This window comes from Seriola aureovittata, chromosome 21, assembly GCF_021018895.1.
Source record: "Seriola aureovittata isolate HTS-2021-v1 ecotype China chromosome 21, ASM2101889v1, whole genome shotgun sequence".
Classification (NCBI taxonomy): domain Eukaryota; kingdom Metazoa; phylum Chordata; class Actinopteri; order Carangiformes; family Carangidae; genus Seriola; species Seriola aureovittata.
In genome coordinates, this window is record NC_079384.1 from 13751061 (window position 1) to 13773857 (window position 22797).

General features: G+C 41.0%; 1 protein-coding gene and 1 non-coding gene across 7 annotated transcripts in view; both read left to right on the forward strand.

Moving 5' to 3' along the window:
* mta3 (metastasis associated 1 family, member 3) overlaps window positions 1-20386 on the forward strand; it is a 28128-nt gene extending 7742 nt beyond the window's left edge. For 2 of the 6 annotated variants that reach the window (XM_056366130.1, XM_056366132.1), the window contains 15 exons: window positions 47-110; window positions 794-911; window positions 1711-1813; window positions 2123-2222; window positions 2334-2522; window positions 4431-4505; window positions 5652-5710; window positions 5881-5999; window positions 7271-7428; window positions 8840-9062; window positions 11041-11133; window positions 11293-11454; window positions 12051-12082; window positions 12176-12294; window positions 18697-20386. In XM_056366130.1, coding sequence (XP_056222105.1) covers window positions 47-110; window positions 794-911; window positions 1711-1813; window positions 2123-2222; window positions 2334-2522; window positions 4431-4505; window positions 5652-5710; window positions 5881-5999; window positions 7271-7428; window positions 8840-9062; window positions 11041-11133; window positions 11293-11454; window positions 12051-12082; window positions 12176-12294; window positions 18697-18868 — 1786 coding nt within the window. In that variant the 3' untranslated portion in view covers window positions 18869-20386. Of the gene's footprint in view, window positions 1-46; window positions 111-793; window positions 912-1710; window positions 1814-2122; window positions 2223-2333; window positions 2523-4430; window positions 4506-5651; window positions 5711-5880; window positions 6000-7270; window positions 7429-8839; window positions 9366-11040; window positions 11134-11292; window positions 11455-11785; window positions 11894-12050; window positions 12083-12175; window positions 12305-14380; window positions 14485-18696 lie in introns of those variants that run through there. The other 4 variants (XM_056366131.1, XR_008826269.1, XM_056366133.1 and 1 more) reach the window with 4 other exon arrangements.
* Window positions 20387-22550: 2164 nt separating this feature from the next.
* trnai-uau (transfer RNA isoleucine (anticodon UAU)) lies at window positions 22551-22644 on the forward strand. Its single transcript has 2 exons — window positions 22551-22588; window positions 22609-22644. It is a non-coding gene; the product is annotated as a tRNA-Ile (tRNA).
* Window positions 22645-22797: the final 153 nt, after the last annotated feature.

Here is a 22797-nt window from a genome sequence, read left to right on the forward strand (position 1 = left end):
GTCTGTGTTTTACATGGTGCTTGTCCTCTTTCTCTTTCTCTATTAGGGGGAAGTGCAGTGTGGCATTATTGAATGAGACTGAAGCCGTTCTTTCATACCTTGACAAAGAGGTGAGCCGGGGGGGGGGGGGGGGGGGAACTAACCTGATTTGTCATCTCCTACTGCTGTTTGTTGTTGGTTGTTTACTACAGTCTGGTCATATTTTAAATGCTTTTTCAGACGTCAGATGTCAAAAACTGAGATATTCAGGTGCTAGAACTAACCATGACTTTAAATGTTGATTAATCATACAATTCATTTCTTGGTTTATTTAGTCCATATAATATCAGAAAAAAATATGCGTATTATGCTGTCAGATAAACCATATTGTCCAACCAACACCTCAAGCATAATACTATTAAATATATTATGACATAAGACCAAAGAAAGCAGCAAATTTGAGAGTTTCTTTAGCAAATTTTGCTTAAGTAATCAAAATAGTTGCCTATAATTTTATATATAAACCAATTGTTTGTTTCAGCTGTAGAAAAGTCAAATTTTGTGGTTGCAGCTGTTATCTTCAGTTCTTGCTAAGACTTCTTGTTTGTCTCTTTGCCTCACAGTAAGGGTTGTTCTGTTATACAACAGCTGCGGATTACAGGTTTACTAGCAGAATTCCAAATAGATTCAAGGTTCAGATTCAAATGTATAAAACAGAAGATGAGTTTGACATTAGAGTGTGTGTAAAAACCCTGCTGCTTAAAATATGGAGGCGGGTTCTTCATCTTAGTAATTGGCGTGCTGTTTTCTTCAGGATACCTTCTTCTACTCGCTGGTGTATGACCCGACACAGAAGACCCTGCTGGCCGACAAAGGAGAGATCAGAGTGGGGCCGCGCTTTCAGGCAGACGTACCTGAAATGCTACAAGAAGGTCAGTCAGAACTGCACACGAGCTGATTCACTCGGCATTTGATTTGTCAAATAACGCCCACGGGTTTTGTTATTTACATCTGTGTCGAAGCTTGTTTTTCTTTCCCAAGCCACATTATCCACAAAGGGTTACAGCAGGGAAAGGTAACCATGGAGGAAATACTTTTTTTTTTTGGCTGGTTGAAGCTTAAGTGATGAGTTAACTAATAGGTCAAGTAAGTGTTGAGTATCCAGGTTTGACATGATCAGTGAATGATGTTGTCCTTGACTCTGAGCCTCTTTCACACATGCAGCCGGAAAGTTTCTGTAAATCTTCCATCGTCCAGCTGACTTGAAAATGAACCACCTCACAACTTGAGCGAGGAAATTGATTTTTTCTTGTCCTAATGTAAACAAAAGTTGTAGAATATGTGCATCCACAATTTTCATTTGAGATTTTCTGGGTGTTTTGACATTTCTTAGAGGCTGTAGAGGTGACAGTCTAAAAAAAGAGAAATGTGTTTATGCATTTATTTAAAAAGAAAGGCTAAGAGAAATTGATCTTATCACCATCTCAGTGGAGATTAACATGTACATTGAGATGAATAAATTCATAACAGATTAAACTCTGATCTGGTAAAAGGACTGCTCTAAAACAATCAATCATGAAAGGTGTGATTTCTCAGCAGTAAGTGGACAATTTCCAGGCAATTTCATGGGCTTTGTAATCATGAAGTTGACTTGTAGCAAACAACCGGGGATTATAAATCGATTTCTTCACCTTCAGCCTGTGGTGAAGCTGTCGTCTCTGTGTCCTGCAGGTGAGGCAGATGACAGGGACCAGTCGAAGCTAGAAGAGAAGCTGTGGGATCCAGAGTGTCCACTCACCAACAAACAGATAGACCAATTCCTAGTGGTGGCACGGTAAATCACTCTTCACCTCAGACATCTACTCGGACAGCCTACCGCTCAAACCGACCAAACGGAAAGTTTCAGATAGCGGCTTGTGATGAACCCTGATTCCTCCAGGAACCATTCTTAGTAAAGACACTTTATGACCCTTCCTGCTGTGAAGGATATGATATTCAACTCCATTACTTCCCTCTGTTTGTGTATGATAATGCAAAAGTGTGAGGGCAAAAATAATAAACGCACATTATTGTTGTTTGAGGGGTGGCTCATACCACAAGGAGGGCTCTTTACTTTTAGTGGTTTACATGCATATATTTTCAGGGCGGTTGGGACCTTTGCTCGAGCGTTGGACTGCAGCAGCTCAGTCAGACAACCAAGCTTACACATGAGTGCGGCTGCAGCCTCACGAGATATCACACTGGTGAGTTGGCCACACACACACACACACACACACACACACACACACACACACACACACACAGATCATTATCCGATTGTGATTTAAATGATGGATTGTGTCCCTTGGCTGCAGTTCCATGCAATGGACACACTGCATCGCCATAATTACGACCTGTCCAGTGCGCTGAGTGTACTGGTCCCAGCGGGCGGTCCAGTGCTCTGCAGGGATGAGATGGAAGAGTGGAGCGCCTCAGAAGCCGCTATGTTCGAAGAGGCACTAGAGAAATACGGAAAAGACTTCAACGACATCCGACAAGACTTTGTAAGTGTGTGTTTATAACTGTGCTCTCACGCTGGCTTTTATAAAGCCATAACAGCTGGAATTTGTGGAGTGTCAGTCATCTGTTAATTGCCATTGGGGTGCCAAAGTGATTGAATAAACATAATGTCTGATAGGGAAACCTTTGGTTTACATCATAAATTTCAGTATTTTAATATTATGTTTTGAATTGCTGTCAACCATGATTCTAATTGCAAATTAATAGATGTGTATTATATACAAATCAAGCTATACGGTTCAGTCAGCCCTAGATGTGGCTAAACTTTTCCCCCTGGACTCCAAAATTGACTGACTGATTAAGAATTCCTTAGTTTATCATCATGAGAAAATGAGAGAAAATTCAGTATCTTTTGCTTGTTCAAAGTCTGTTGTTTAAGCATAAAGTGTTGACCCTCTATGGGCTTGAAAAGTGGCTGTCACCCTCTGGAGTCTGACTGTTAAACAGTGAAAAACCCAAACATGTTTAATTTACATTAGCATTACTTTATCATGCATATCATGGAGAGACAAACATAGAAACCAGTTGAAATGTTCGGATTTCACACAGAATTTGATTAATGTCTGGAGCCCAAAAACATTTCAAACTGAATTATTGATATTTTCAGTGACTTTCAATGACGAGGCACAAAAATTAGTTGGAATATGATCACTTAACTTGTAAATGGACTGTATTATAGTTTTGTTATAGAAATGCTGGTTAACTCATGATGGAAGAAGTTTCAGGAGAGATGAGTAATACCAGTTATCACTCTGCAATGCCACCAAATTCTGAAGGGTGTATTCAAACCCATACAACACTCATAAGTATATTCTTCATGGGACCATAGCATGCGATACCTACCTATGTCCTCCCCAAGGGTGGACCCTCAAGGGCACAAATATTATGACTGTTCAGTCCCTCGACCCTGGTTGCTTATGGCAACTGCTATTGGCTAACTAGACTCTATCAATGTCTTCGCAGCTGTCCTTAAGATGAACAATGAACCGGTGCTTCCTCCTATCTGTGGAAACAGGTTTTTAGGTAGTATTAGGCACTATGTTTTATTTTCTTTTTTTTCTGCTATATTTGTGCATGTATGTGGGATGAGGACAGTTTAAAAGATGCTAAACAAAGAAAAACTTATGACAAATTCAACCTGGGCTCTAGAGGGTCTGTTGGATGTTTCATTCTTAAACAAGAACAGCAGCTGTCGTCAGCTTGTATCGGCTTACATGGTGTGCTGTTAATGATAAACACGAGCCAATCATAATAGACCACGGCGCTGTGAAAACTACAAACAGTAGCTGTGTGTTTAGATGTATTTTGGTGAAATACACGACTTTTTGAAGCTTACTTAGCATGCTGTTTGTCATGCAGTGGGGACGTTCGATCATGCTGCAGGAGTGATTTGAGTTAACTTTCTGTGGACTTGATACTTCTCTGTCCCGCGGTGAAAACGTGTCACAATGGGAATCTGTTGTAATTGAGATGAATTTAAGCTCACCACAGACGCTGCTCTGTGAAGGAAGAAATTACCAATTTTAACAGCCATCCTCTCAAGCCTACAGGGAGTGCCTATTTGATTCTGCTGAATTTTCCCTCTCGCCATCTACCTATTCTGTACAATAAAGGCGGGATATGGGTGTATGCGGTGGCACCAGGTGCTCATGAATACTTATTAAATGTGTGAATCACTGTCTGTGTCTGTGTGAGAGTGTGTGTTGTCAGCAGAGGCTCAGAATCAAGCAAAGCTGGTAGCTTTCAGCCTCTGTGGTCACGATGCCTCTCGCTCATGAATATACATGAAGACATTCGCACCCAGATGGCAAGAACATGAGATATTAATATCATTAATTTACTCTCTGTCTGCCCACCCACCCCACCCGACTATATTCTTTCCTCTTGTGAAGCTGCCATGGAAGTCTCTGACCAGTATCATAGAGTACTACTACATGTGGAAGACCACAGACAGATACGTGCAACAGGTGAGACTTATTACATCTTTTCAAAACAATAAAATGAAGTATTTCTTTCAGGCTTTGTCCTGTGATGTGGACACTCTGACAGTTTTTGATAGAAGAGTTTTAGTCTTTACATTTGACCAAGTATTAGCAGGTCATGAAAAGTCTTAAAAAGCACTGAATTCAGGTCCCTCAAAAGCCCTCAGAAGGTATTAAAAAATCTTGAATTTCAGTTACAAATGTCTTGAATATTTTTCCTTCCTGCTGTAGACAGTAACATCAGTTAGAACTTTTTTTCTCCTTCTGTCATAGCTAGGAAACTCATCACCTCATAATGGCCAAGTGTCTATTTTAGCAAAAAACTCAAATTAACTTAAATTAACGAATTATTTTTTAATTGGTTAATGTCCCACCAATTTCCTGTCATGTGTCTGTGTCCAGGTGCTTCTAATTGATTTATTATATTACTGGGAATTGTTACACACAGCTGGGAAGTACTGGCAGAAATCTGAGGCCTATTGTAGGATTATTGTCTCTACTGGTTTTCTGTCATCCATTGATTGGTATGACCATGGAAACCAGCATTAAATTGTATTCAATTCTGTGTGGTATTTAAAAAAGCCTTGAATTTAATTTGATGAACACTGAAAAAACTACTTTAATTCCAAAGCTTAAAAGTGCCCCATGGAATTTTGTTGTAAACAAAGTTTCAGTGTACATTCATTAATTCTTTCAATCAAAGCGTATTGTGTGTTAGAAACCAATCTGTGACCCATTATACAGCTATTTACAGGCTCAGTAGTAGTAGTAGTAGTAGTATTCGCCATGAAAAAAAAATACCGATCTTGTGGATCATAAACTGAAGTGAATTTTGTGAATTTGCCATAAACTGGTTTGCCAACACATTGGTTTGACAGAGGTGTGACTTTTCATTTAATTGGATGTTGCAGATTATCACATCAGGAAGAAAGGAAACAACACCTTTTTAGAAATGCATTGACACATTTGATGAATTTTGATAATGATTGTCTTTGCGATCCTGCAGTCCTATTTCCAGGCTGCCTATTAGCAATGATTTTGAAAGGTGTGAAACAATCAAGATTTTTGTCCCAACAGTTGGTTTTGTTTTGGTTTTAATGAATCTCTCCATCCGTTTTTTTCTCTGAGCAGAAGAGACTGAAGGCAGCAGAGGCAGAGAGCAAACTGAAGCAGGTTTATATCCCCACATAGTAAGTCACTTCATTTCACAGTTCAATACTCAGATATAGAGGTTGGCTTTGTTGCTGTAGTTGTGGCTACAAAATGATCATTTGTTTAAATTTATAGCACTGCAGAGGGCAGCTATAGTGTCGGTGTGTTTTCTTAAATCTTTTTTTTTTTTTTTTTTTTAATCTTACAGTAACAAACCCAACCCCAACCAGATCTCAATGACCAATGGCAAAATGGCAACAGTGAATGGAGCAGGCCCCGGGTCCTACCATGCAGCAGGAGGGGGCAGAGCCTGCGAGAGCTGCTATAGTGAGTTGTGTGTGTGTGTGTCTGTGTGTGTGTCTGTGTGTGTGTATGTGTCTGTGTGTTTGTGTAAAATTAAATCACAAGGGCAGTGAACGGGTAATTTAGAAATAAAAAGGAAACAAATGAAGCTGAGAGACTAGAAGAGACGCTTTCCTTTAATTTTCACCATCACTGCTTATCTGCTTATTTATCTAGACAGCTGTTACTAATCCAGTGATGCATCTCTGCCTTCATTTGGCTCTCTATGGCTCTCTGAATTAAAACTGGTTTCTAAGAACCAGGGATGCTTTAGAAATGTGCCTTCAATTCCTGAAAGTTTGGAGCTATTGTGCTACTTAAGGTGCAACTAACAGGTTTGTTGATTTCTTCTTTAATGGTAAATTGTCAGATAATGATGAAAATGCCCATCACAGCTTCACTAAGTGATGTCTTCAAATCACTTGTTTTGTCCGGGCCAACAGTCCAAAAACCCAAAGATGTTCGACACAAAACAGATAAAGTGCAAGTTCTCACATTTAAAAAGCTGCAAACAAGAAATCTGACCTTTTTTTTTCTTTTTTTTTTTTTTTCTTTTTTTTTTTAGACATTTTTGCCTTTATTCTGATAGGACAGTGAGAAATAGACAGGAAAGTCAGGGAGAGAGAGGGGGGACGACATGCAGCAAAGGGCCATGGGTCAGACCCGAACCCATGGCTGCTGCAGTTAGGACTAAGCCCACATGGTACGTGCTCCACCAGGATTCTGTTAAAAGATACTTTTTAATACACAAACTGGTCTGCTGCTTTGTTGACTATAGCTACAGGGAAATAAAGCAGCTTCACAATAAAAGCCTCACAAGGTTAGTGAGTAGAAAGGTTTCATTTTAATGCAGCAACTGAAGATCTCATGTTTGTATTAGAAGCTGAACTTCAACCATTCAAGCTCTGAGCAGAGTGGATGTCATCAATCAGGATTTGAAAAGAACCAGAATTGTTGAGCAGAATCAAAATCAAAAAATAGATACAAAACAGCCCAACTATTAACTCTCATTTTCTCTTTTATTCTGCTTCCCCGTATATATGGGCAGACAGCTTCTTGATGTTTGTTAGGACACTGTAGGTGCTTAACAGTCAATAAAGAAGCATCCACTGTGACTCCTTGATTATGGATATTGATACAATGATTTAGCAAGAAACCAGAGTAAGCAAGGAAAAAAAAGATCAATGTGCTGATCGTCTTGAGACCGCCTCCTTCGATGCCTCTAACGAGCATTAATGCATTTTGTACATTAACAGCCATGCAGTCGGCCCAGTGGTACTCATGGGGGCCTCCAAACATGCAGTGCCGCCTGTGCGTTTCCTGCTGGATGTACTGGAAGAAGTATGGCGGCCTGAAGATGCCGAGCAGAGCAGAAGGCCCAGAGGAAAGGACCTCCCCGAGTCCAGCAAGCAACGTAAGCTCAGTCAGAAAGCACGGGTAAATGTGTCTGAATCAGGGTGTGGCAGCTGCAAATGCCAGATGCTGTACATTACAATTAAGTGTCAAACAAAAGCCACACAACTGCTCCTCTCTAGAATTTAACATCTATGGTATTTAAGTGATGTTTTCAGTCGGTAACATCAATTATTCAGTGAGCTCAAAGCTTCACATACACTATCTCACATATTCGCTGTTAATAGATTCACACACTTTCCAATTTTACAGCTGGAACCTGTTATAGAAAAACTGACCAGCCGAGAGATTTTTTTTTTTTTTAAACATCCACAGCAGACAGTTGAAGGCAAAGTCTATCCTTTTTATGTCTTTATAACTGGTGTTGAAAAGGCCACACAGAAGACTGCAGACACCCTGTGACTGTAGTTTATCCTTTTATTTTTTTATCACGCATATGGAAATTTTAATGCAGCTGCAATGCAAAAGAGTAAAGGTGTATTATATATGTAAGGAAATGAGACATAAATAAACCAAGGTCCATTTTTGAACCACAGATTTTCTTTGTTAGAGACTGATTTGCAGAGGACGCAATGCAGAAACCAAAGTCCTACCCTGATTCCAGGCTGCATTTTCACAGCTCTCATTTTGACAGGAGAAGCTCAGTTGTAACCAATAACATAAATGACTAATCTTTTTAATTGAAGAGCCATTTTCAAGCCATCACAGTGAGCCATAATGCACATCAGCAGTAAGCTAATACAAATGGAGTGCAGCCATTACTGATGGTATTAATTACACCTGTGCTTTTCCTGCCATTCCACAATGTACACTCACATGCCGGTTTATTTAATGCAGTTATGTTTAATGGCTTTGCTATAAATCCTGCCTTCACACAGATTATGATGTTCTGTTCTTGCTGAAGCTGTTTTAGGGACATGTTGATTCAACCTTATTTTTGCTCTCATTGACATAAACAGGGTCACATTCACCTCTCAGTTTAACATAATACAGTTAAATAGAACTACAGCCTCCAAAATGACCATAAAGTTGATACTCTGCTGAAATTGCTTGAACTTTCTATTAACCTTTATGAAGGTAAGATTTATTGCTTTTATTTTTATTTGACTACATTTCACTGGCAGCTGAGTTTATTATTTTGTGCGAAGGAGACATAATAACAACTAACCCATTAGAAAGTGCAGCTTCCACGTGTCTTAGGCATTAGAGTACTTTAAAAACAAAACACATTGTGACATGGAGACTAATGGAGCAGAGAATAACCTTTTTGATGCCACTGAAAACTTTGTTTCAAATCTGATATTAAATATTCATGTATGAAGAAGCAACAATATTGCCTAAAATGTTTTTCTATCAGCTGCCATCAGTGCATTCAGTGGCCTTTTCTCTGTTTCTCCCTCCTTCTTTCCCAGGAGTCTCGTTCACGAGGTCACGCTCCTCGCCAGTCCAACCACATGGTGCCCATGCGAAACAGCGGCAGCCCCAAGTCCTCCATGAAGACCAAGCAAGCTTTCCTGCTGCAGGCCACCCGCCTCACCAAGCTGGCCCGGCACATGTGCCGTGACATCATCAGGCTGCGCCGCGCTGCGCGCCGGCCCTTTGTCCCCATTAACTGTGGGGCCATAAAGGCAGAGTGTAAGAGCTCTTTCAATTCCTCCTAACTTCTGCCACATGGACACACACACACACACACACACACCTACAGACACAAAACACAACATATGCAGACATACAGAAACACAAACACACCGACATACACACTCACCACCCCTTCTCACCCTGACTGCCCCACCATCAAACCCCATCTCTGCCCGCCTCCGCCCCCTCCCCGTCTGTCTCTCTTTCTGTTTTTATTATTATTGTTATTATTATTATTTTGGTTTTTGTATTCTCCCACCCCCTGTTTCCAATAAAGACTGCCTGTCCTCATAACTATGAGTTTTGATCATCTTTTCATTCGTGTTTTTATTTTTTATTTTTTTCATTCTTTTATCTGTTACAGTTCTTTAGTCACTGTGAACTGAAAGCCATTGTTGGAATTATACACAAAGATTTATTGGTCAACAGGGCTACTCTACACAAACACCCACTTTGAAAATCCACACTTAATAACTGATTTTGCTCCTGTCATTAACAAGTAGACTGTCATAGGATTCCAATAGAAGTCATATTCTAGTCTGAGCCATATATTTGCTGAAGTTAGATGTAGAGAAAATGTATTTTACTAAGAGAAGCTCTATTTTGCACGGCGCCCGTGGTAAAGGCGTGCCCACTCTGTGCTGTCATGGCTGAACCAGTTGTCTCAGCCACGAATGTTTATTGTAAATACTGAATCTCAGCTTCACTGTGTTTGCCATCACCATTTTTATTTTAGAACATTTTTTTTCCTTTTTTTTTCTTTTCTTTTCTTTTCTTTTTTTTTTGCGCACGCATTTCTCCTCATGCTGTTAATCGTGTGTTTTTGTGAGTGTATTAGACAAAAATGAATGGATTGATAATGAGCTTTGGACTGATGAAACTTGAAAGAAGGGAGGTTAAAACTGAAAGTTAAGACTGACTTGTGTGGGAATAACTAGCTGCTCTTGCTTTTTTGCTGCTGGCTGCACCCCCCCACCCCACCCACACCCAATCCCCGCCACGCCCCACCCCCCCACCCCACCCTCTCTGTAGACCAGGCTCAGGCCATAAGAAGCCATTTACTGGACTGTGGTTTCTCGCCATGCCATCCACTCAGCTGTTCCTCCTGTGTTCAAATCATGCAATATTCATAAGAATCCATCCTGTTGCCTCTTCTGTCTTGTAAATCCTGCGGCCAGGATTTACCATTCAGAGCCACCACCATCCCCCCTCCACCCCCCAACCCCCCCCCCCTCCACTTTGCCTCCTTGTCGTCCTCCATTTTCTAACAACTGTTGCAATATTCTCATCTCATCTTCTACCTCCTTTTTTTTGCTCTTTTCTTTCATCACTGTGTGAAAGTGAGAGTAGACCTCCAATAAAGTCACACCTGAAAGCATCTCTTCCGAGTCCTTGTGCTTCATGTGTCCATGTTATCTGTCCATCAACTCCACCACACTCAGAGGAACCGCAGCGGCACGCCTCCCCTCCCCAGCATGGACTCAACCTTCAGTGCCTGCTCTCATAACGCCTCCATATTCTCATGTATGTGTGTTTACAATACGTTTTTCTTTTCTTTTTTTGTTTGTGTGTGCATGTAAGCATGTACTGAACATTCTATGTGCATGTGGGAGAGATGATTGTTTTTAGTGTTCATGCCATCCCTGGAAGCAAGCCACCATATTACTACCTCAGAGTGATTTGCTCATGTGCATCGACTCCTGCATCTTGTGATGTTGCTCCACATTGGAGAACAGGTCATTTTCATCTACATAAGACGTCCTTGTTCCAATCATAAACAGGTTTCCCCTTTTATAAAACTGCAGAATTCAGTTTACACACTGACTTTGTTTTTTAAATGCATGACTCTGCATAAATATTCAACAGTATTTAGTATTCTTAGTCAGGCAGAAAAGAGTAGAGGGAGTTTATGCAGTCTGAGAAACACTGCAATGGTTTTGTAAAATGTCTGTGTGTGTGTGTGTGTTTGATTTAGACATGTTAAGGGTGTCAGAAGGGCAGGGGACTCGCCTACCCAAAACCAGAGCCGCCCAAAGGAGCACTCTGACCAGTGTCCTCCAGTTTCTAGGTAAATCAATACAGTAAATTTGATCATAATCAGTCTTTTTTTACTCCGTTCTACTGAATGAAAAAGTATTAAACAGTCAAATCCATCAAATATGAGTAGAAATACTCTGCTGGTCCATGGGAGCCAGTTGATGCAGCTCCAGTGTGGTGTCTCTTCCAGAGTCCCGTCCGGCAGCTCACGCCCCTCGCTCCCACCGCACCCCGGGCCTGCAGACGCCTCCCCCTCGACGCCTACTCTCCTCTCTCCCGCACGGCCCCCATGGCATGCTGGGAAAACGCAGCTACCATCACCACAGCAGGGCTGAGCCGGACAGGCGCTCAGGTAGACGCACACAGACACTCATTTCTTTCACAAACACCAAAAAAAAAAACTAATTCCACAAAAGTAATTATGGCTTGTTTTTCCAATTAGACTGTTGTTCCTTAACTTAATCCTGCCCAGAAGCAAAAGTCGTGACGTGTTCCCCCCAAAAAAGATTGGAAAATGCATCCCCTCTTGCTTTTAACTAAGTTACTTCTGATGTGAATGAACCTTGGGGACCAAACAGTGTTGATATCTAATGTTCTTGTGATCATTTTTGCTTGATAAAATCAGATTAGTGGAGATACACCCGGAGTTGATAACCTTTTCTGCCATTTCTTATCTAAACTAGCTCGTTGGAGAGAATGACAACTAATTCTAATGAAAACGAATCAGCAGATGGGGGTCATTTGGATAATTTGGATGATTCAACTTCAGTCTGACACTTTGTTTTTTATTGGTAACTTCACTATTTTTACTGAAATTGAAACACAGTCATTTGTTGCACCACTTGTAAATAGGAAAAGTAACAAACTAATCAATACTATTCACAACTGACAGATTCCCTCATGCATACTTTGCATCTTTCTCTCACTGCTGTGGCTTTGTTTTTGCAGAGAACCCAGGTACAACAGGTGCACCCCTCCTCGTAGGTGTCTTATACTTTTTTTGTAATAGCAAATCCTGCACCACTGAATCACTGATTATTGTCATTAGGTAACATTTAATTGTCTCTCTGCAGCACAACGGCCGCAGCAGCAGCAGTGGAAACACCCGAGGTGGAGTGATGATCCGTAAAAGACGCCCAAACTGGATCGATGCCCCCGATGATAGCTTCTTCCTCGTCACCCGGGAGACCAGGTAAGCAAAGGTGACCCTTTTCTGACCTCTGATTGGCTGACTGTGTGTGTGTGTGAGTGTGTGTGCGAAGGGAAAGCAAGTGATGCTGAGAGCCGAGCGACAGCAGATAAGAGGAACTGAGCTGTGACTAAAGAGGACAGGGAGTTATTTTTGTCCTGTGCTGACTTCACACAGCTGTGTGTAGTGCACACACACACACACACACACACACACACACACACAAAGACACAGACACAAACAGATACAACACAGTGCGTACGTTGTGCTTAAATTCACACAGACCCACTGAGTTGAAACTGAGTGGCAGCTTGGGAAGCCGGCAGAGTCTAGTTCTCATTTTGCACCATCCAAGGGTGTTAAAAAAAACACATCAATGCATCATTGTAAAAATATAAAATCAATTAAAATTGATTTGATGAGTTTATTTTCATTAAAACACAACCCACCACCTGTTCATACAGCTATAAAACACTGTTTAAGCCTAATTTTTGACAGATATTTTTGATTGGATGGAAATGTATCCGAGACGAAACTGATGAAAATATAAGATAATCAGAGCAAATCTGAACTTCTCAGCCAAAGAGAAAAAATGTGGTTGATTCAGTATTTGTTGGTCCAGCAGAATCTAATTCCCTTGGCTTTGAAGCAGCTTTTCATGCAGACCTTCATGCTGGGAAATAAAAAGGAAACACTTAATCCTTCATTGGCGAGAGGATATCTATGTAATCGACCTCAGTATTTAAAAAATGTAACCACGACCCTGAAGACAGACACACTGAGCTGCTTTTATTCGAGGCTGAAGTTTAGCCTTCAAAATATATTTGACATTTTTTAAGCTAGTGCCTCACTGTTGCAGCAAGGATCCTAAACTGAAGTGGACCAGACTGAAATATCTCGTCAGCCATCGGAGGGTTTATCATTACATTTTATTGGACATTTGACTTTTCCTCAGCGTCACAATTCAGGTTGTTTTTTTATTTATTTATTTATATATATATATATTTATTTATTTTTTTAGTGTTGGATTGCCATCAAAATTTCGTCATTCATGCTCCCCTCAGGATGAACTGTAATAACTTTGGTGAACCCCTAAGTTTTCATCCAGCGCCATCTTCGGGTTAACATTTTCATTTGTTCGGAACAAATTCCCACACAATTTCACAAAATGCGATGGCTAGCATCCTGCAGTGATTGATTTTTTTTTATTGCTCTGTACATAGATAAGCCCTTGTTGTCTCAAGGCGAGACTCGTTTTCACAGCCTGTGCACGTTCCACAGAAACATACAGGTGTCCACACAAAAACACAGACACCCGGCATTCATGTCCCTGCCTGACCCACATACATATATATATATATATGTACACACACACACACACACACACACACACACACACACGGATTACTTATATTTATTGCCTGTTTCTCTTGACCATCAGAACAAATTATGTTGCAAACATGATTGAAATTAGAGTTGAATAAACACACAGTGTATTAATGTTTCACACAACAAAAATATGTTTCTTTTTATTTTCACACACACACACACACACACATAGCACACACTCTCTCATGCACGTAATGAGTCAAAGTTTGCGTGTCTGCATGTGAGAGAGAAATATGTTCCTCCATTAAGCCTGTGTCTAAATGAGCCATGGCACCCGGCCCTCACAGCCGCCCTCGGACCGCCGGGGCTAAAATTAGAGCGGCTAACTGGTACAGATGGGCCAGCGAGGAGCCAGGCACCACTGGGGCCTGAGTGGGAATATCATTACCACATTAACCATGGCTGGACTCATATGGATTACTCACTTCCCACCAAGACAACATGGCTGTGTGTGTGTGTGTGTGTGTGTATGTGTGTGTGTGTGTGTGTGTGAGAGAGAGAGATAGCTTCATTCTGAATACTGTACCCTTTCTGTTACATTATACTGCGATTCACTCTCCTTGTGGAGACAATTAATGCATTTCTGAATAAAAGACATTAATAGATCTTCTCTGAAAAGGCTGCTGCTAATGAGAGATGTTCGGATGTTTCATTTTCTCCCCGTTCTCCATCTCTTTCTGCTCCTCTTTCGCTCTCTCAGTGTGATGAAGAGCGCAGTGTGTCACAGAGCAGAGAGGAGATCACTCCCACTTATTCAAGGAGGATGGCAAGAGAGACAAATAGAGACAGAAGCAGAGAGAGATGGCAAATTAACACTTTTCTGAGCATAAGTTACACAGTGAATAATAAGATAATAAGAACATGAACAGTTGTGGGATCAAGAAATTATCACAATTCATTCTCTGGGAAACAAAACGTTTTTTTGTGATTTGATGGCGATCCATTCAAAGCCTTTTTTATTTTACACTGAAATGATAAAAAGAAAAATGTTAATCACAGTCAGGGGATCAGTAGAGCCAGTAATATTCAACCTCTGGGGACCATGAATATCTCTAGCAATCATTCCAGTCAGGTACACTTGTAATGCATTGCTTGAGTATTTACATTATATGTTGCTTTATACTTCTACTCCACAATGTTTGAAAGGGGGTAAGTGCACTTGTTATTTCCGTTGTTGTTGCCTTTCAGATCAAGGTTTAGGTAAGACTTTTTAATACAGCCTGTGATTTACAGTGTAATTTCATTGAGTGAATCAGGTTCTAATAAAATACTGAGTGGTTCCTGCTGGTACTTTAATGTTGGTACAATTGAATAAAACAAAACAATATAAATACTGTATAATAAGTATGTATTAGAGTGTAATTTATTTCTACTTTTCCCCAAAACTTGTTATTCCCTTGTTGGCCAAGGTCTTTTTTTTTTTTCTTTTTTTACCGGTAAGAACCAGCAAGCATTTGGTTAGTGCCTGATTCATCCCACAAAATTACACTGCCAGTGGCTGCAAACCTCTCAGACAGTTAACACAGACAACTGTGTAGTGAAATCATCCAATATTCCGAAATATAATGAAAATACAAAAAATGCAATACATGTATATATTAAACAAAGATTAGAGAATAGTCCAAATGTGAAGCAGAACTAGCAGCCTCACGACACCTCAGATTTATCTTGTGTGAGTTATCATGGGCTTTAGGTTTGGAACCACTAGACTGAAAAAACCTAACTCTGTGTAAAATAATTACAACAGCAAATTGCTGCTTTCGGATCAATGCGTCTTCATTATCTAATAAAGTTATATAGCAGTAATACATCAGGCACAGTGGCCATTTTTCTGCAGGACGACCGCTTTTATTTTTGATTCTTGCTGATTATACTAAACTTCTTTCAAGTAGGATTTTTTTAACTTGTAATTTTTTATATTGTAGTATTGGTACTTTTACTTAATTGAAGGATGCGCTTAACTCTTCCATGGCTGTGCCGAGTGTTAGATACAGATACGTCAGATTTGGACAGAGAAATAACAGGACAAAGCATCAGGAATTGGAACAGAATGGGAGAAAGCGAAAGAGAGAAATGTGGACGAGATAGCTTGATTTGTGTTTGACAGTGGATTTACATGCTTGCTTTCCTCCCGACGGCCAGCTGAACAGACAAACAGCAGAGCTTTAGATAATGTGCCACCAGAGCAAAATCTGTTCCGTTCCTGTCCGGTTTATATTCTGCTCTGGTACACAGCATTACATACAATATGTATGTAATGCTGTGTACCAGTACAAGTACAATACAGAGTATACGAGATTGTAGAAAAATGGGGGATGTGTGTGTAGATGCGTGACAGTTGCATGCACTTTTGAGACGTATTTATTGAGCGAGGATATACAGGCACATAATGTACAGAGTCTGCATGAGAGATCTATAGTGCTGATTTTATCAACAGCGGGAATCTGGAGGGAGTAGATGTGTTTTCCTGTTCACAATACAAGAAAAACATCCTCGGTGCTGAGGAGAGAGCAGTGAAAGAGGGAGAAAATGACAGCACATGTAGAGGGCTTTGCTGTGCATTAGATTTGAAAGGCTTCTCCTTGACCGCCTAAAGGGAACAATGAATAATCACCTATACATTGTGGTGCATTTGCATTCATTTGTCTCCAAATGAATTCCATTAGTGGCGTGTCCAACATTGGTGAGTGTGCCACGTGATCTTTGTGTTTAGTGTCTGAGGCTGCAAAAAAAGAGCCTCCCTCTCTCGGCACAGAGCCCCTCTGCAGTCTGGAAATTACCAGTGAGCCACTGAAAAATCCCGCAGAGATGTCCCTCTCTTTTGCTTTATAACATGAGCTGTGTCTTCGTAATTCTATTCCTGACGCTCGATACATGTTTCACTCTGCTTCAGTGAATCCTCCCGAAATGAGAAAAGGCGACTGTTTCTAATTACTTTCTCAGCGGCCTTGAACCTTAATTTGGTGGCCTTAAACTGAACTCTTCTTCTTGTATTTAATCATTTGAACTGACTTAAAGTTCACCGTCTTCCCTCTTTATTAGTTTCTCCATCTTTTGTCTCTGCGCTTTACACCTCATATAAAGCTGCTGCTCGTTACAGCAGGGCCGCTGAACAAAGAAAACAAACTATGTTCTTAAAACGGAATTGATTGTTGAGTAATGACATTTTTACAACCAAGCAATCAAGCAATTAACTACCAGTAGTTCAGCAGCATGCACTGTTTGTCAAACTGCCGGTAGACCGATAATATACATGACGAATAAGCCATCTCCTAAAGCCCACAGCCCACAGCCCATAGCCATTATTTCTGTGTGTTGCCACTCTTTTTTTTCCACTGCAGGCTGCTGCAGCCAAACTGCAGAATGGCCACAGTAATGAGAAGCAGCTAGAAGCACTAGACACATCAAGCCTGTAGTCAGCTACATATAAATAATGTATTCAGACAAACATTAGCTGTAGGCGTAGTCACTGTTACTCTCTGAGACATAAAGATGCAATCATACATTTTTGGCTACTACTGAATTTTCAGCTGTAATGTTTAAATGTAAGGCCTCAAACACCACATTCAAAACACGTTTCATGAAGAAATGCAATGTGTTTTGAATCGTCAAGCTTCTCTTGAGTGTCCTGTAAAATAGAAATGTCCTAGTTAAAGTAAAGGTTAAAGAAAAGAAATAAATGCAATAAAATCCAAAATCTGCAATTTCCCAAATCACAAAACATGCAATTAAGGAAAAAAACCTTAAAGGAAAAGTTTGACACATTTGAAAATACCCCTCTTGACTCTCTTGCCGAGCATACAGTAAATATGAAGCTAAAGCCAGTAGGGGGAAACAGGGGGAACGCCTCGCCTGGCGTCCGTCCAAAGGTAACCACACTGACCTATCAGCACCTCTGAAGCCCCCCACAGTATCTTGTTTGTTTAATACGAATAAAACCAAACAAATAGTTTGGCACATACCCTTTGCTTAAAATTGTGAATTGCCATTTTTTACTCTTTGGCTTTTAAACAAACGACATGTTAAGCAGTGAGTTATAAAGGCTGCGGTAGATGAGTTCTGTTAACCTTGGATGGAGGCCGTCAAGCTGCTTCCCCCCATGTTTCCAGTCTTTTCGCTCAGCTAAGCTAACTGGCTGCAGACAGTAACTTCATATCTACTTTGCAGACGGGAGAGTGGCATCAATCCTCTTGTATAACTATGAAGAAATTGTTGAACTGTCCCTTTAAAGCACTCAAATACAGTGAGTGTGCTTTTTATCAAAGTGAAACTGACCAAATATCAGAGGCAGAGATTAATCATTTTCTCCTACATCAATAAACTCAACAGACCAGAGCGCAGTGCAGCCACAGCGTACGTTGTGCTCTGAGTGAGAGTTGTGACTCAAATTAAAATGTCATCACTACTACTCTGTCCACCCACTCGCATAACCAACAGCTGAGCCCGACAGGTTCAAAACAATCTCAGCACAAGTCATCAGAAAAACAAGGATTGAACAGCTGTGATGGAATTGTAGAGGCTTTATATTGTTTATCAACTCAAACTCAAGTTAATGGGCAAATTGATATATTCAGAAATACCAAAAGTGAGAAGCACTCATTATGCAGATTGGCCCATTTTAAGTTAATGTATATTATAGGATAAAAATAATTAAAGCATTAATGTTGCAGCTGATAGAGTTGGAGCTAATTTTAATTACTTTATATTCTGCTGGGTAGTTTATTCCAAACTAATGCATCTTGGTCTATTTGTTGATTATACTAATTAATATAAATCTGTAATGTAACTGGCAACTACAGCTGTAAGATAAATATAGTGGTGTGAAGACTATAATATTTGCCATTGTATTGCAGTGGAGTAGAAGTATAATGTAGCAGAAAATACCTTAACACGAGTAAATGTACTTAGTTACCACCACTGCAACTGTTATTACTACTATGATCTTTCAGTCTGGATATTATTCTATCGGTGTATGTTCTCCTGCACTTATGTCCTGTCTTGTCTCCACACCCCCAGGAGGGCCAGGCGGCTGCTGTCCCGCTCCCAGCTGAGGCACGCCTGCCGCCAGCCCTGCGAGCAGATCACCCTACGCAGGGTCTCCCAGGGCCCTCCGCAGGGACTCGTCCTGGCCCCTCCGCACCCTCACCCCAGCCTGAGGATGCGAGGCCCCATCGTCATCCACGACTGACTGGACACAGCCGACCTCCGACCTCCACACCCCACCTGCATACACACTAACAAATTCTCACCTCCTGTTCTCTCATTGAATCCTCAAAACTTTCCTCCTTTGCTTTTAGTCCTGGAGTTTTCTTCATAATCCACGACCACACTTAAACAAGCTGTCTCACTGTTTGGCAACAGAAGGATGTGATGAGCCGTGATGCAATAGAGACATACACCTGACCTGACTGCAAGTGCTGCCTGTCTTTAATCCCCTGGGAATGTGTTTGTGTGCATGTGAGTGTGTGACAGAGAGGCAGAGAGTGTATGTGTGTGTGTATGAGTGTGTGTGTGATCATGCCAACAACACATGAGCGAATGACGGGGATGCTGACGTGTGCTGTTCTTAGTTTTTATGGATGAACATAATGACGGAGCTTTGTGTGACCTTTGTGTTGATGGTGAATTGTTGTGAAGTTTTATCGGTTTGTATAAAGTTATTTTGGGAGGGGGGGGCTGGGGTGGGGGCATGGGGGATTAAGGTGGAATGGGAATGGGATTGGATGGGAAGGGTGGGGTGGGTGGGGTGGGTTTTCATTTGTGGGGGACTGAGGGTCTTGTAACAATGGAGGCAACTGTCCGATACTGACATACAAAAAAAAAAGAAAAAAAGAAAAGAAAATGCACTATACTGTGAGTGAAGCAGCAGCCTCTTGAGAAACGGCTTGCTTTAAATTGTGTTTTACCTGCAGTTTTTCACGCTCATCTCGAAGTTTAAATCAAAAAGCTGGAGCCAGCGATGACGAATGACAACCTGCAGACATTATTTAACAAACCCTCTGTAACTCTACCCAGAAAGCTGATTCACGGCGAATCTGCAGGTTCGGAAACATAACAAGGCAAAGAAATAGAGCAAAGAGCTAAGCCTCCCTCATGAACCAGTGTATAATATATTGTATATCTCATTACAGCACTGTAAATCTACTCATCCTATTTCTATGGGCGACTGTACCTACCTAGCCCTAACTTGGGTACTAAAGCACTTCCTTTGCAGCAGAAAAGGGCATGGATCTGTCATATTTTACTCAAGTCTGTGATGAACCAGCTATATTTTGAGGCCAAACATGAGAGCAACTTTGCCAGCAGCTGTTTGCTATTTGCTAGCAACATCTATTTTCTTCATTGCATTTGTTCTTTCAAGCTCCCGGTCAAGTCTCTCCAGTTTTCAGACCACTCCCTCCCTCTCTCTTTCTCTCTCTCTCCCTGCTGCATGACAGTATTGCCAAGGGGGCCTCAAAACATTGCCGGTTAACCCATCCAGGCTTCAGGTGTGTTTATTAATGAGTTTTAAAACTGGCATCGCCGCCGCATGTCTTTGAGGTGAGAGCCTCCTCTGACCAATGGGTCAAGTGATTTTCTTCTCTTTCATTCAGAATGTTTATGTTAGTGTTTCCTGTATGTATTGTGTTGAATTATGAATATGCTGAAAATAATAATAATAATAATAATGATAATAAAAAAAACCCAACAACAACACAGTGCCAGATTATGCTGTCCAGTCTCAGTGAGTCATTTCCTGGTATTATATACTGACAGCCTGTCCTTTCTCCCAGCCTCCTACTCCATCTTTGTGTCTCTGTCTCTCGTTGTGTTGCTCTTGAGGGGGAGTGTGATAGATGGGACCTGATACACACTGTGGCCTGTGCGAGGTTGTCGTAAAATACCCCCACAAAATATGGCAATTTGACACAGTGATGAGGAATGGGGAGCGCTCTCAGATTATAAATCTTGCTCTTGGAAGCTTACAGCCTGCTTCGAGGTACTTCGCTGTGTGTGTTTATGTGTTGACACAGCCTCCATCGTTGTGTTAAGAGAGGTTTTTCATTTGCCACTTTGCCCTCTCGTCGCAGCACACAGCTTTAAAACGTGACCGCGGTCGACTGCTGCAGCTGCTGGGTGTCTCCACCATATTTCTTATACAGTCTGTGGCACCTAGGGGTGAAAATGAGAAACAATGTTTAGATTGAACCTGACATGCTGTAACTGGATTTGTCTTTAAGCTATATGCATGTGGGGCTTCAGTGGATAAGAAGAAAACTGCTCTGTCTACACAGTAGTGGCCAAAAGTATGTGGACAGCTAAATGTGTATTATAGATTTTCCATAAGATTTTGGAACCTGGCTGCAGAGATTTGTTCCCTGTCAGCCACAAGAGCATTACTGAGGCTGAACACTGATGTTGGGCCCGGCTCACAGTCCACACAGTCCATGGTCCAGTTCATCCCAAAGGAGCCGGATGGGCTTGATGTCAGGACTCTGTGCAGTTCAGTTATTCCACACCAACCTCAGAAAAGCATTTCTGATAACACTTTACTATTTAGCATTTATAAGCCATATATTTAACACACTACAAAGTAATTGTAAGCAGCTATTACTATTATTAACAAGTACATTAATAAACACTTGGATCTGTTTACAGTTATATTATAGTCTGTTATAAACCACTTGTTACATGTTTATATACTGATTATAAATGCAAGATAAGGGGGGGCTTAAAGTCAAGTGTCACCACCTCCCTCAACTGGAGCCATGAATCCTAAGCAACACTGTGAAAAATATCCCAAATTGCAGGCGTGTCCACATACCTTTGGCCAGGTAGTGTATATTGAGTTAATCAGTAGCACAGTCAGCACCCTTAAAAATCTGATGCCTTCACCTGCTGTCTGAAATATTGAATTTAAGAAAGGACTACCTTCAAGCAATATGTCACAGTAACACTAAGTGAGTCTGATGATTTATCAGACTGTGTCTTATAATCAAAGTGATATTTTTTTTACATATTAACATGAGTATGGGTTTATTAGCACTGTTTTGAATTCCAATACTATTTTCACTTTCTGATGAACCTAAACTTGCCATCTACCTACTACATCTGTCCAGTGATGGAAATGTAGCCTTCATACATACATTTACTCAAGTCCTCAAGTAACTTGTAGCGTATGTGCTCTGCTACTTCAAATCAAGTGGAAAAGAAGCCCATCGAGGCCCCCAATCCCACCAGTATCCACTTGTCATACAGTAGCTAGAAGAGCTGGGGCAGTGGTGGTGCACTGTACAGTGACTTTATGGGAAGGTTTTTAGTTGTCATTCCAAAATGTGCCAGTATTAGTGGCCATCGGGGCACTTTTTCCAAACTTTTTTGGGGGGACCCTGAACATTACCTTTATTCTGAGGCAATCTATATCTTAATATTTTCCGGCTATATTCTTTTTACTTCATTTTTTTTCACTTTTGTCTTGATTTGATGCATCATGTTTTGATTTTCTCTTTATTTTGTCATGTGTAAAATACTCTGCATTTATCATCATATCATATGATTAGCCTATCAGAGTCACCACCACAGAAGTCACATTGTTTATTTGTTTGTTTGTTTGTTGTTCTTTTTTTAAAAACAGGAACAGCAAAACACACAAAAGGCTTAAATACTGCTGTGTCGGAGCTGTGTGAGCCGTACTTGAACGCAGCATGTGAGTCGGCCCGTGTGTAAGCTGTTGACTGCTGGACTCTGTGCGACCATAAGTTCTCATCCAGTCTCCATTATTTATTTCGCTGCACTGACTGAAAACACAACACGATGTAATTATTACATATTTATTGTAAACGAGAGCTTTAGTCTTTCTTAAACCGATTTCCTGGCCGAGCATTGCCGAAGCTCCAGTGGCGCAATCGGTTAGCGCGCGGTACTTATATGACAGTATTCAGCAAAGCAATGCCGAGGTTGTGAGTTCGAGCCTCACCTGGAGCAGAGTTTTTAGATTAACACTCACCTGGTGAAAGGCAGGTAAATCCTCATGAGCCGAATGTGAGGGGATCACATGTGCTGAACAGCGACGACGTCACACAGTAATCCCCTCTATAGCACTTGTGGTATATTCAGGAGCCACTCTAAAAATACACG